Below are 14132 nucleotides of genomic sequence, written 5' to 3'. Positions count from 1 at the left end.
GGACAACTAACGATATTTTCTAAGTTAGTATAAATATTTTAAGCATTTATCTCTTGTGGAATATGCGTTTTGTAGAGAAACCAGCTCTCCTACAGGAAAAAAAAATGTCCGTATAAATTTGAAATTTGTCAAAATTGAGAATATGCATTTTAGAAGGTTGAAGGAAACTCCCTCTTTATAGTCAAATTTAGCTCATTCTTAGTCGTTGGAAAGGTATCTTTAGAGTCTCATTCTATGCATAACATGAGATATTTGTGAAGGAGGAATACTAATGAATACTGATGAGGGCTAAGACAGTGATGAGCAATCCTTTTCAATACTACTTTTATTTCAGTTTAAGGAAGAATTACTCTCTTATGAGGAACTGTGCCTGTCCAAGTTTTGAAATTTATGAGGTAACCCCTGTAATCATCTCTAGAGATGCTAAAGATCAGAATTGCCTGTTTCTCCAGGTTCATGAGTCTCTATACTTTGGTTGTCTATGTGAACAATAAAAATCTTTAACCATTCCAACTCTAACCACTAGAGTGGTCTTAGAGTCAGGTAAGAATCACTGTCGGCCTATACCTATTTATCGTCGGGTCATTCTGACTACAGTGTTGTCAGAAAGGTGTATGTGCTATGAAAGAATTCAGCTCTGATCATTGCTCAGGGGCTTCCAATTTATTACCAGAAGGCACCAATATTTTATATTTCCTTCTGGCTTAATTTTGGAACTCAATCATTAAATGTGGAACTGTATTTCAAATCCACAGTTCTTCAGAGCCTTTGTTTATTTTGAGTTAAATACTGAAAATACTACTTTCACAACTTAAAATTTGATTGCATGCAATTTATCTCTATTAAAGAAAACACAGATGGTTCATCATTGGGAAATGTCCACTGAATAAAGAATAAAAGACTGAGAGAAACTTGCTGTGAGGTGTCTATTGGAAATCAGATGTGTACATGTGTGTGTAAACATTTTATTGATATTAGAGAGCTAGTAACCCATAGGACATCCTTGTGCAAATAAGTTGTGCTCTCGCTGGGTGGCGGTGGGGGGTCCCCATTACCTCATATCTTGTCCAACTGAGTGAAGGCCACATTTCAGTGCCCACTTGTCCTTTGGTTCTGGTTCATTGTGTCCAACTCTTTTGTGACCCCAGGGACTGTAGCCCTCCAGGCTTCAATGTCCATGGAATTTTCCAGGCAAGAGTACTGGAGTGGGTTGCTATTTCCTACTCCAGGGGATCTTCCCAACCAAGGGATCAAACCCTATTGAGCCATCTGGGAAGGTTCTCTTGTGCAAATTCAGTCTACATAACCACAGAACAGACTCGGAAGGTATGCTGCATCACATTTCAAACGCCGTGATTCTCCATTCATGGGGATATAGACATAGATGTAAACAATTTTAGATACAAAAACTTTCTTCCATATGATTGGATCTGAAGAATATCAGTAATTCTTTATAACCCTGGAATTCCTTACATAATGAAGAATGTTAATCTATTTTACTTATTTATACAATTATTTCAGATGCAATCACTTCTTGCTATTGGAAGCTGAAATATTATCTCAATAGCTGAAAAGTTACCAAGATGACTTTCTGAGTGAAGACATGACAGCTTCTCCAAAAGAATTAATTAAAGTCAGGAATAAAATGGCAAACTTTGAAACCAATTTTCAGAAGTTCATAATTTATGAACATCTTTAAAGGATTGGAAGAAAAAAGGAGAGGAGGAAAAAAATTAGTTCCAACTCATTTGTCAGAGCAAATAAATTTATGTCATGCACTTTAGGTCTAAGACTGTATGACAGTCAGCTGCTCTTTGATAAATTGCTGAACTCAGAAGTCAATGAAAAAAATATCACCAATAGCACAAGTTTGGAAAATATAAAGTTATCTGCCTTATAAATTTAATTTACAGATTAATGGCTTCTTTTAGCATAAATCAAAAAGAATACATATACATGGATCCTAATAAGCAGTAAGCTTATTTCATTTCCTAAAATAGAGCCATGGAAAACCTATAGGTCATGGAGTGAATGTGACTTTTGGTTTGGTTGTACCAGACCTCCAAAAAGTTCTAAACTTTAGTACATGTTTACTTCTCCTGCTATTGAAAGCCCGAAGGCCAACTGTGTGTACAATGTGAGAGATCCAAAGATGAAAACAAAGGCAGTCACAGGATTACAGATTGTTTTAGCCGAAAGGTCCGTGTGTGCTGTGACACAGTGCTTAGTCGCTCAGTCATGTCCGACTCTTTGTGGCCCAGTGAACTGTAGACCCCCCCAGGCTCCTCTGTCCATGGACATTCTCCAGGCAAGAATACTGGAGTGGGTTGCCATGCCCTCCTCAAGGGTATCTTCTCAACCCAGGGATCAAACCCAAGTCTCCCGCATTGCAGGTGGATTCTTTACCATCTGAGCCACCAGGGAAGCCCATAGAAATCATCTAATCCATATTTTATAATGAAGAATCTAAAATCCAGAGAGATAAGCTAGCTTGAAAGGTGCCCCATCACAGGGTCATTTGGATGCATAACTGAGCCAGGAGTTCATGGCAATTCTCTTTCCATAAACTGCTTAGAATAAAGAAACACCTTTAAGCTAGTCTTCAATCAATAAGCAACTTTATTAGAAGCAAAGCAAAATGGAGTATTATCGATGCTCAGTAAACAGGAGAAGGTAAATTCTGAACAGATTGTTTTAGCGATGGGGAAAGAAAAGTAAGTGAGGACTCTGAGAGCTCCAGTGTGGGTAGGATGCCAGGAGCTATAAGCCCATCTGCAGAATAAGCAGGTTGTGAAACAGGTTGGTAGCAGGGAAGGTAAATATAGCCTGATCAACAGTAGCACCATTTAACAATCAGAGGGAACTGAAGGCAGGGCCAGGACCAAGATGGGTCAACGAGACCCTCATTTTGGCATAAAGTTTAAGGAGATGGCAACAAATTCAGTAACCAAGATAAACAATATTTTACTGAAATATATTTTAAATTTCAATATTAACACAAAGAAATCCATGATGAACAAAACATAAAAATTTAAAGGCAAGATCATAATTATTGATCTTTATTTTTGCCCTGAGTTCCAGTATGGCCCTACCAGGCACTACCTTCTGATCTGCTACACCCTTTGTTTTACCCTGAAAACATTTTGCATTTCTTTCTTTTCATCTTCCTGCACTTTTTTCTCTCTGCTCTCCTCCTTAGCTTCTTTCTAAAAATTTTCCAGAGTTTAATATTTATATTTTCTCCTTTTTTGGTTGGTCTTTCTTTTCTTTTTGCACTTACCCTCCATCTGCACCTTTCTCTCCTTTAACAAAGTATAAGAGATAGTAGCAAGGAGATCCAACCAGTCAATTCTAAAGAAAATCAACCCTGAATATTCATTGAAAGGACTGATGCTGAAGCTGAAGGTCCAGCATTTTGGCCACGTGATGCAACGAGTTGACTCCTTGGAAAAGACCCTGATGCTGGGAAAGGCTGAAGGCAGGAAGAGAAGGGGATGACAGAGGCTAAGATGGTGGGATGGCATCACCAACTCGATGGACATGAGTTTGAGCAAGCTCCGGGAGATGGTGAATGACAGGGAAGCTTGGCGTGCTGCAGTCCATGGGGTTGCAAAGAGTCAGACATGAGCTGAATGACTGAACAGCTACAACAATAACAACAAGAGATAGCGAGTTTGGTAGATTTTGTTGTGTATGTTACAAAGTTAATGTTTAATTATGCATATATACTCTTTCAAAGAAGACATTAAAATGTTCATTGTTGCTCTTGTGATCTATAACAAAGTTAATGCTTAATTATGCATATATACTCTTTCAAAGAAGACATTAAAATGTTCATTGTTGCTCTTGTGATCTATAACCATCAGTGAATCATTTTTGGAATTTGTTCTGGGCAAGTTACTCAAACTTTCTTTGCCTTTGTGTCCTCATCTGTATAGCAGGTTTATCTCTGGCTCATAGAGTAACTGTGAAGAGTAAATAAAATAAAGTATACTGAGTACATAAAACAGTGACTGGTACACTATATATATTTGATAGTTTTAACATTGTTATTATTATGTTCACAGTCCAGAGTTGTTAAAACTCCCATGTACCTCTGTAAGATGGATTCATTTAAAGTAATTTAAATTTCAGAGGCTCTAACTTTGCTAGTTTATCACGGAATCAACTTTATGTATTTTCATGAATGTTCTACTGCTTTTCAAAGCAATATCATGTGATATAAATGTTTCTGGGACTGTGTCGTGGAATTTATTGAAATTAACACAATGAAGACTAGATCTGGAATACAGTGACTTCATTTTACATTATCCACAACGGAGAACTCTGTCAACTAACTTCACTATCACCAGTTTCTTTTCTATGTAAAATTGCCTTTAAAATGAAGCAAATAGAACTTGGTAAATAGTTTATTCAGGAAAACAGTTTTCTAAATGTAACTACTCTATGCTGGACTTCCCTAGTGGCTCAGCAGAAAGAATCTGCCTTCAATGCAGAAGACATGGTTGGAAAGACCCGCTGGAGAAGGAAATGGCAACCCACTCCAGTCTTCTTGCCTGGAGAATCCCATGGACAGAGGAACCTGGCGGGCTACAGTCCACGGGGTCGAAAAGAGTCAGACACAACTTAGAAACTAAACAAAAACAACGATTCTACGCCACAGCAGACATACTGAAATTAGTTAGTTACAGTTACAGTAATTAAATACCCCTCCAAAAAATCTGGATATCGCCTCTAATATTTTGGACACGATATCTGACAGTGACATCAAAGTTTAAAATTCAAATCATTATGGAACTTGGAAGCCCAGGAAAGCTAGGGAGATGGACAACCAGCCCTTAAGATGGGATACCAGCGCTAAAGCATCTACACGGTGTCTCATGTAGACCATTGAGAGACTAGATAACAACCATTCATACACGAAAGGGTCTCTGATGAGGCATGCAAACGATTCTTTTTAAAAATATTTAGAAGCTATTAAATAAGCTTTGAAAGTGTATAAGTAAATGCTTTTTCTTGGTCTCATTTAAGTGAAAAAGGTAATTTCGATTAAAAGGCTATCTTTTAAAAGCCTACAAAATAATGAGAGACACACAAAGATTTCTGGGTGAGGTTGTTTACTGAAGCATTTTTATAAAAGAAGTACTGGAAACTAGTTAATCAGGAAGGATTAGGTAAATATGCAATGGTGTTTCCATTAGAGACAATAAAATCCCGCAATTAAAAATATACTCTGAAGCAATTGCATGATATAAAAAAAAAAAAATCAGAACACAGTAAGTACTAGTGGAAGAATATATGTATACTTATTTATGGGTGTATATCCACTCATAAACACACACATGCACACACAACATGATCTCAATGGAAACTGGCCAAAACAGGCCAGAAGAAAATATTACTGACATAGTCACAATTTTTATGTATGTAGAATCAATTTTTTATAAATTATTTTGGTAATATTTTCCTTAAGAAATAATAAAATTGCTTACATTGACAATTATTTGCATTTAAAATTCTCCATATTATTATAATTTTATACCTTTCATAACTTTCAAAATTTACTAAAGTTGTACAACCCTTAGCTTCTCTAATAGTTTAAAAAGAAATTTGCCCAGATCTTATCCAGTGTAAATAATCATGAGGAAGAATTTTACCAGTTGAGGTTTCCTGAATTTTTAAAGTTTGTCTTATCTGCTGTTGTGCTTTTCCTTTTGCTCCCAGTTGTATCATTCCAAGGGCCAAAGTTGTTCCAAGAGGTGAAATTATGATGTTGTTCTTATGAGATAAACCAACAGCTTGATAAAGATCCACTACAAATTCAGTATTTCTTTGAGCCAAGGGGCTTGAGGCTCGACTTCCAGAAAAAGTCAATAGGAGACTCCACAGCAGGATCTTATCCATTTTGACCTCTGTGCATTCATTAATTCAAAATTTATTAGTTTTTAAAAATAGAGTTTATCATAGTAAGTTCAACAGAAAGATTTTTACCTATTAGAACTTTCCATCTTATTGGAACAAACTACCACAAAATTATTTTAATGCCAATTTTCAGACTAAGCATCATCTATTAGGAGAAATGGGCCATGTGCTGTTAACATTTTTTACATGCATTCAACAAGCAGTATAGAATGTATTGCAGCTTTTTTTTAATTAAAGGAGAAATTATAATTCTGGAACATTATCAACAGTAATACTATCTCTGAATATCTACAGGATACTTTTTTGTATCTTTTCCCATGGTTTTAAATGAGACACTTGTGACTCTGATACCAAGGGAAACTTCTGTCCAGATGACTCTAAAACAGGTAAAAGAACAAAAGGAAAAATGGAATAAAAGCTGAATACATTCCAGTGTGGTTTTGAACATATAACATTAGGAAGTTAAAGTATTCTAAATCAATTGAGTAATCTGGCTAACTTCTTACAGTAACAAGTCTCACACATTAAACAATCTTGCTACTATAGGATGAAAGAACTTCCAAACCCACCTCACACTTTTCCAAGGGAAGTACAAAAAAAGCTCAGAAAAAAATTATAAAGAAACAAAATTGCAATCAAATACAAATGGTACAGTAATAACATAAGAAAGCAATTTTTAAAAATCAAAGAATAATTTGACAAGTAAATTAACAAATATAAGAAAGTTGCAATTGAAAACTGTAACCAATTCACAACACTAATGACACCCTATTAAAACACTTTCCACAAAAATTTCAGGAAATCCAACCATCTCAGTACATCTGGAGTAGGATGAGTTTTGCCACATTGCTGCAGACTCTAGGAGAATACTGACTCTGAAGTACTTGAAATTTTAAGTATTTTAAATGAAAGTTTAAAACTGTAACCAATTCACAACACTAATGACACCCTATTAAAACACTTTCCACAAAAATTTCAGGAAATCCAACCATCTCAGTACATCTGGAGTAGGATGAGTTTTGCCACATTGCTGCAGACTCTAGGAGAATACTGACTCTGAAGTACTTGAAATTTTAAGTATTTTAAATGAAAGTTTAAATTAATTTTTAAACTATTTTAATTTTTAGTAACACTAATTTTTACCTTACAAATAATATATTTTAGTCACTTTAAGTAACTCCTCGTTTAACCCTCTCAGGAAGTAACTCTCTATTGGAGGAAAAAATGAAAACCTCTGGAATAATGTTTTATAAGTCTTATATTTTAAAAATGAAAAACTATATTTCTAGTGTTCTGCAGATTATTAGGAAGGCTTCCATGACACCTAAATGGTTGAGTCATTAAGAATCACCATTATACATAAAGATGGTGATGGTGGTGGTTTAGTCACAAAATCATGTCTGACTCTTCTGAACCCATGGACTGTAGCCCACCAGGCTTCTCTGTCCATGGAATTTTCCAGGCAAGAATACTGGAGTGGGTTATCATGGCCTCCCCAGGGGATCTTTCCAACCCAGAGATCAAGCCTGGGTCTCCTACACTGAGCATCAATCCCAGGTCTCCTGAATTGCACGTGGATTTTTTACCAACTTCGCCACCAGAGAAGCTCCATACATAAAGACACTAATAGTCAATTATTCCCCAAAACTAAGCTATAAAGTCATTATCTAGATATTTCCATTTCTTTTTTGAAATGTGTAGTTAAACTCTATTTGCTTAGATATACAACTTACAGAGGAAAATCCCTCAAAATGCAAGTTAAACAGTTTTTAGAAAATAACATGCTAACAAACGTCAAACATAAATATATGCTATCAAGCAGATGCCTTATTGGTGCCTTACTGAGAATTAAATTAGTATATCAGTTTGTGACTGGTAGTACAACAGTGGTAAAAGCCAGAGTGTAAAAGAAGTTTTACATGCAAAATAAATCATTTCTGTGTATCATTTTCTAATATATTCATTATCTTATAAGATTTCTGACTGAAATATCAGTTTGTAGATATGTAAGTTGTCAAAATGTTATTAATACTTTTAAGTCATAAAGTGGTAGTTTGGCACATTTTTAAGTACTTGGTGTATATTAGAGTAATAAACAATATTATGAAGGATGCAATTTTTCCTTAGTAGAATCTGGGAGTTGTCCTATTAACAATCTTAATAATTAAAGTATATATCCTCTGAGCATCTGTTTTCCCAGAAAAATTTTAGACACTTAGTAAACTACAAGCTCATGCAAAAAAAGATGTTTTTATTTATTTATTTTTATTTTTATTCATTGGAGGCTAATTACTTTACAATATTGTAGTGGTTTTTGTCATACATTGGCATGAATCAGCCATGGATTTACATGTATTCCTAATCCCGATCCCCCCTCCCACCTCCCTCTCTACCCGATAAAAAGATGTTTTTAAAATTCACTTACCTCATTGGGTTTCAGATTGTACCTCATCAGAAAACATGAAGAACTGGTGAACTAAGCAACCTGATGAATAGTTCTATAAGAATCTGACCTTCAAACTGATAGTGAAAATTTAAGGAAATTTTAGTCTTTCAAGGAAAATAAAATGATGTGTTAATTTGATAAATTTAAATTATACTTGCACCAAAGTGAATTGAAATGCCATTCCTCTGCTCTATTAAACACTCATGGTCAATGTTATTGCATACATACTTCATTCAAAAGCTATTTAATTTTAAGATACTTACCCCAAAATTGGCTTCTGATTACTCACTGCAATGTTACAGCTAAAATGTGCCTGCTGGGAAACACTAGTACATAGAACACCTGATCAGACAAGGCCAACTCTATTTACCTTGAACATTTGTCCAATTAATTCCTCTAAAACCAGAGCAGGTGTTCACATTGGTACAGAAGGACTAACATGACTAGGTTAATGATCAATTATGAAATATGCAAGCATCAAGGGATACAACAATAGAGTTTTTAAAAATCATTTAGTTTAAATTATTATTTTATCCATTATTTCACGATTGAGCAACACACACACACACACACACACACACACACACACAGAGTAAGTAGAAACAAAATGTGGAAGAATGTGCTAGCAGTTGTAAATTTTCTAGTAATTAGTTCTTTTTGTTTTTTATAGGACTCTCACATCAGATTACCAGTGCATTCCATCATAAATATTTCAGAATGCCTATAAGGAAAAGAATAAAGCTAAATCAAATCCAAAATGCAGAGACAAATTACTGCTGTGTTTACAGAGAACTCAACAATTCATCAAATTATACAATAGTCAGAGGAGCTTTCTGTAGATACAAGGCCCATTTGAAGCCTTAGGAGAAGGAGTGAATCTTGAAGAAATACATACAGTCTTTATGTAGAGCAAAAAGACCAGATTAAGATTATTGATTTACCAAATTATCAAGATAATATTATTAAATATAAATAATTTGATAATAAACATTGGTGTTACTTTTAGATGCTTTTAAAATGCTACATGAAAAAAATGCTATATGATGTTCTCTAAAAACAGATTATTAATAAAAATGTATGCATAATTGAATGGGTTTTGATCTCATTTTTCTAATTCAAATCAATCACATCAATGGCAATCAGATATGAAACACATTGGTTTATTTATCAGAGGCCTCTCAGAAAAGGAAAATTTGGTCTAGTTTCAATTAAACAAATATTCACTATTGATCACTAAATGTGATATTATGTCTGATAACCTTATGAGAAAGAAATACAATGAATGTAAATACCTTTCTAAATTTCCAAAAAAAAAAAAAAATACTTCTGCAAGGACCCTGTTGACCTCTTTCAGTGTCCTAACAGAGCAATAGCTCAGGACTGAGAAGCCTGATGACAAAGGACATGATCTCTTAATTTACTAAAATTCTTAATTTTAGCAACATTATCATGCCTCTTGTTCTATTCTGCAATTCAAAAATAAGTCTGAATGCCTAAGACTATCATTCAATCAATGCTCTTCTACCCATGCAGTGACACCAGCAAATATCCATCACAAAGACCCTTGGCTACCAAATTAATATGTCTGTACATTACTCAGATTACAATGTGATTTACCCAGGGACAGCTCATTACTTTTCCTTCCAATGACAGAGACAGACAGTCTGTCTTAGTAACATCAGGTAATGAAGTTGTTAGGTAAGAACCTTATGATAGAACAGCTCAAGCAGATTGTGTATTTTCCTGTCTCTTGGGGAGTAAAAAACAATGGTCATGAATTTCTCTTCCCTGGCTTAAGCTCTTTTAATAGACAATAAAGATACCACAGTTGTCCATAAAATATTGCTGCAAACCTTTAAAATATTTTCACAGATCTGCTTTTTCTATAACTCTATTTGCCCCTAGATCATCAGAGAAAAATTCATTAGCGAAAGCCAGGGAATTTGCTATGAATTTGAGCACTATCACTATTCCCACTGTAAAAAATACACTTTAATATGTATAAAAAAGAGTAGCAAGGGTCGCAGTTTCAATCTCATTATCTTTCTTAGCATTTTATAGTTTTTTTTAAGTAAAATTATATTTAGTTCTAAACTAAAAACTCACAAGCAAATGTTGTCATCTGTAAAAGACATATAAGCTAATTCTTCCATGTGAGCACAGATTAATTTCAGGCATTCTTTTCTTTGTCAGTTTGCTCTGTATATTGTGAGTGATGAGAGGAAAATGTTCTGTAAAGAGAATAGGTTAAATTATATTTAGTGTAAGTCTACATAGCACAAACAAAGCAGCCCATTGAAAATTATGGCACATCCTATTTTAATGTGATGAGTTCTTTCACTGCAGAAAAATGGATCTTAAATAATTGAACCTAAATGTTAATTTCAGAAACAGCTTATAAAGTCTTCAGTTCTATTAACATTGGATAGGTGAGACCCTGATACCTGCCTAGCACAATTAGTTTCTGTAAGATATGACAGTAAGACATGATAACTAAATGTCTTTTTATTTTTTCCTTTTGTGTTTTTGCTCTAAATTATTAAAGCCAGTAACATCAAAAGAGACGTTCATACTCTTAAAAGCTCTACTCTCATTAAATATACTTGTGAGAAAGACCTTCTTACTTCCTGTTATAAAAGAGGCCCTGAATTAATTAAGAATGGAATTAGGGTCACACACAGCAGAGTGCCACTCACTCTGGATATCGCCTCTAATATTTTGGACACGATATCTGATAGTGACATCAAAGTTTAAAATTCAAATCATTATGGAACTTGATTACAGAGAGAAGTTCCATCTGAATGAACCAGGCTACTTCAGAATCATCACTTCAAACAAAGTCACCTCCAGGGCTAAAAATAGGTCCAATAAAAGAATTTCCAAATTACAACAGAAAAACTAGAAGGTTCATTCAATTTTCACTTTAGCATCATTGTATTTTATGTGCTTTCACTCAAGAAAGCTGATGGCAGGAAAAGTGTACTCTGTTTATATGCATAAAACTGGTATGGAAAACAGTGCCTTGCATATATGCCTTCAATAATTGGTTGGATGGATATATGGATGGATGGATGTGGAAAAGGAACTTCTCAAAGTATTACATCTCTTTAACATCTTAATATTCCCTTAAATTTCTGGAAATAAGGCTCAAATTTCACTCCACTGTATTGTCACCAATCTATGATTCATAGATCATATGCTCTAAGTTAGAAATGATGGATTATCCAGTCAAACCTCCCAACCAGTGCAAGAATTCTCTGCAAACTCCCCGTGAGAGTTATTCAGCCTCTGTTTTAACATCTCAAGGAGCCCTTTGTACTAAGGCAAACTTTCATTTTTTTAAAATAATTTAGTTTGAAATACCTTAAAGTTACAGAAAAGTTGCTGTTATAATACAAAAAACTACCATCTCTCTCTCTCTGTTTCTCCAATTGTTAACATTTCACCACATACATGTGCTCTATCTATATACCTAATCTCTCTTTCTCTCCCTCTCTCTCTTTATCCTTTCATTGCTGTTGTTGCTGTTCAGCTGCTAAATTGTGTCTGACACTTTGTGATACCATGTCTGCAGCATGCCAGGCTCCTATGTCTTCCACTAATCTCCTTTTGTATATATATGTATATATATACACACACACATATATATGGGTGTACGTGTAGATAAATATATGTGGCATGTTTTTATGTATATAAATACATAAACATTATAATTAGTACTTTCTGAATCACTTGAGAGTAAGCTGCAATCACAATTTTGAATTTTTCCTAAAAATTTCATTCTTTTATCTAGCTAGCTAGTTAGCTAAAATCATGAGTTCAAACGGATGTCTATAATCCAAAGTCCAAATCTCAAGGTTCTTTCTAGTTTTCTCCCTTTCAAATTTTACAAATACCTTTATTTATTTATTTATTTTGGCTGACTTGGTCTTCGTTGTTTCGCATGGGCTTTCTCTAGTTGCGGTGAGCGGAGTGGGGGCTACTCTTCTTTGCATGCCTGGGCTTCTCGTTGCAGTGGCTTCTCTTGTGGCAGAGCATGCGATCTACACGTGCGGGGGCTTCGGTATTTGTGGCACATGAGAGCATCAGTTGCAGCTTGCAGGTTCCGGAGTGGGGGCTCGGGGGTTGTGGCACAGGGCCTCAGCTGTTCTGCGACATGTGGAATCGTCCTAGACCAGGGATTGAACCAGTGTTCCCTGCATTGACAGGCAGATTCTTACCCACTGAACCGCCAGGGAAGTCCTATAAATACCTTCTATAACAATGAGATACTTGGCTCTCATTATTCTCAATATATTTACTAACTTATTCATTTATTTATTCAATATTTATTTATAATATAACCAATCCCCCAACTATGCTGGTCATCACTTCTGCTCAACCCTCTTCCTTCCCATCCACCAATACCCTTTCCCACTAACCTCCCCCACCCATACTCTTGGGTCCAGTTTATCTCTGCTGGGTTTTCTCTCAGGTCCTCCTACTTTCTTTCCTAGCCATGCAGCAGGACTGCTGCCAACAATTCTGTATCAAGATGAGAAATGAAGATGGGAAGGAAAGGGAAAATAAGAAAGCTTTTCAAGTTTTAACAAGGATTAGCAAGCCATTCCAGAATCTGCCTTCTTTACAAGTGTGCCCATTAGTTGTACTTCTACCCTCTTTCTTCAAGGTAAGAAGAAGGTATTTGAGAATAGTTTGTATCTCCCATGAATTCTCTTTCGTAAGCCAAACCAAATAGTCCCTACTTGACCTTCCACATAAAATGAGTATTTTATACAACCCCTGCCCTATTTTTCCCCAAGGCCATTCCCTATTTGGTTGTGCTATGCCACTCAATTTTAGAGAACAGTATGACAAAGTATAAGGAGGACATGGCAACCCACTCCAGTATTCTTGCCTGGAGCATCCCCATGGACAGAGCAGCCCGGTGGGCTACAGTCCATGGGGTCGCAAAGAGTCGGACATGACTGAGGGACTAAATACTGCACAGCGCGTAACAAAGTATAGAACATGTGCAGTGATTTCTCAATAAGTACCTGGAAGGATGGCCATGCCATTAAAAACTCAGTAGTAACAGCTGTTACTGACAAGTTTTAATTGCATTATCAGAATCATTTTTTAAAACCAAAAGAGCATAAATAACCCTGAATGCTTTTTTTAGTCAAGTTTATATTCACTGTGTCAGTACATATTTAACTTCAACACAAATTGATTTTACAATGAAAATTGAACAAACATATTTGTCTATAAGAGCAACAAAAAGTGTGACTGGTTAGAATACTTTGTTCTGGAATTGTTTAGGAAAAAAGTTGGAACTTTTATATAGCAACATGAGAATAGACATCAGTTGGTATTGTCCCCTCTTTAGTCATATTTTTCTATTAAAAAGGGAGAAAAATTGAAAGGTGGATAAAGGCAGCACTTAAACATTGTTTCAAAATGAATTTTCCTGGAGTTCAAATATAGAGTAAGAGAAAGGAGCAATATTCTTGATTCCATTTTTTGTGCATTTTATATACATACTTCATGCAATGATGAAATATTTATTTTTCTTTCAATTACCATGGTTTCTTATTTCCTTTTATCTTCACTTCACTACTTGTTTCTTGACATAACTGCTTGGCTCTTCTTTCACGATCCAGAATTTCTTTGGGAAACAGGTTTTTCTCATCAAATATTGCTTTCAATGCTGCAAAATGGTGTAGAAAATGACATATAAATTGTACTTGGTAAAAAATCCAATTAAATGAAATAGTGGGGAGAA

The 14132-nt window shown here is 35.1% G+C and overlaps 2 protein-coding genes across 2 annotated transcripts in view; both read right to left on the bottom strand.

Moving 5' to 3' along the window:
- Positions 1-10530, bottom strand: part of SERPINI2 (serpin family I member 2) — a 37627-nt gene extending 27097 nt beyond the window's left edge. The window contains exons 1-3 of the mRNA XM_065942876.1: positions 10475-10530; positions 8348-9089; positions 5658-5912 (exon numbers count right to left, since the gene is read on the bottom strand). Coding sequence (XP_065798948.1) covers positions 5658-5904 — 247 coding nt within the window. The 5' untranslated portion in view covers positions 5905-5912; positions 8348-9089; positions 10475-10530. The remainder of the gene's footprint in view (positions 1-5657; positions 5913-8347; positions 9090-10474) is intronic.
- The window catches only part of WDR49 (WD repeat domain 49), a 169992-nt gene continuing 161760 nt past the window's right edge, over positions 5901-14132 (bottom strand). The window contains exons 19-23 of the mRNA XM_065942875.1: positions 13931-14057; positions 12265-12537; positions 10475-10599; positions 8348-8442; positions 5901-5912 (exon numbers count right to left, since the gene is read on the bottom strand). Of these exons, the coding sequence (XP_065798947.1) occupies positions 12348-12537; positions 13931-14057 (317 nt within the window). The 3' untranslated portion in view covers positions 5901-5912; positions 8348-8442; positions 10475-10599; positions 12265-12347. The remainder of the gene's footprint in view (positions 5913-8347; positions 8443-10474; positions 10600-12264; positions 12538-13930; positions 14058-14132) is intronic.

Source organism: Muntiacus reevesi, chromosome 8 (genome assembly GCF_963930625.1).
Source record: "Muntiacus reevesi chromosome 8, mMunRee1.1, whole genome shotgun sequence".
In the NCBI taxonomy this organism is placed as follows: Eukaryota; Metazoa; Chordata; class Mammalia; order Artiodactyla; family Cervidae; genus Muntiacus; species Muntiacus reevesi.
This window is presented reverse-complemented; position numbering and strand designations above follow the sequence as displayed.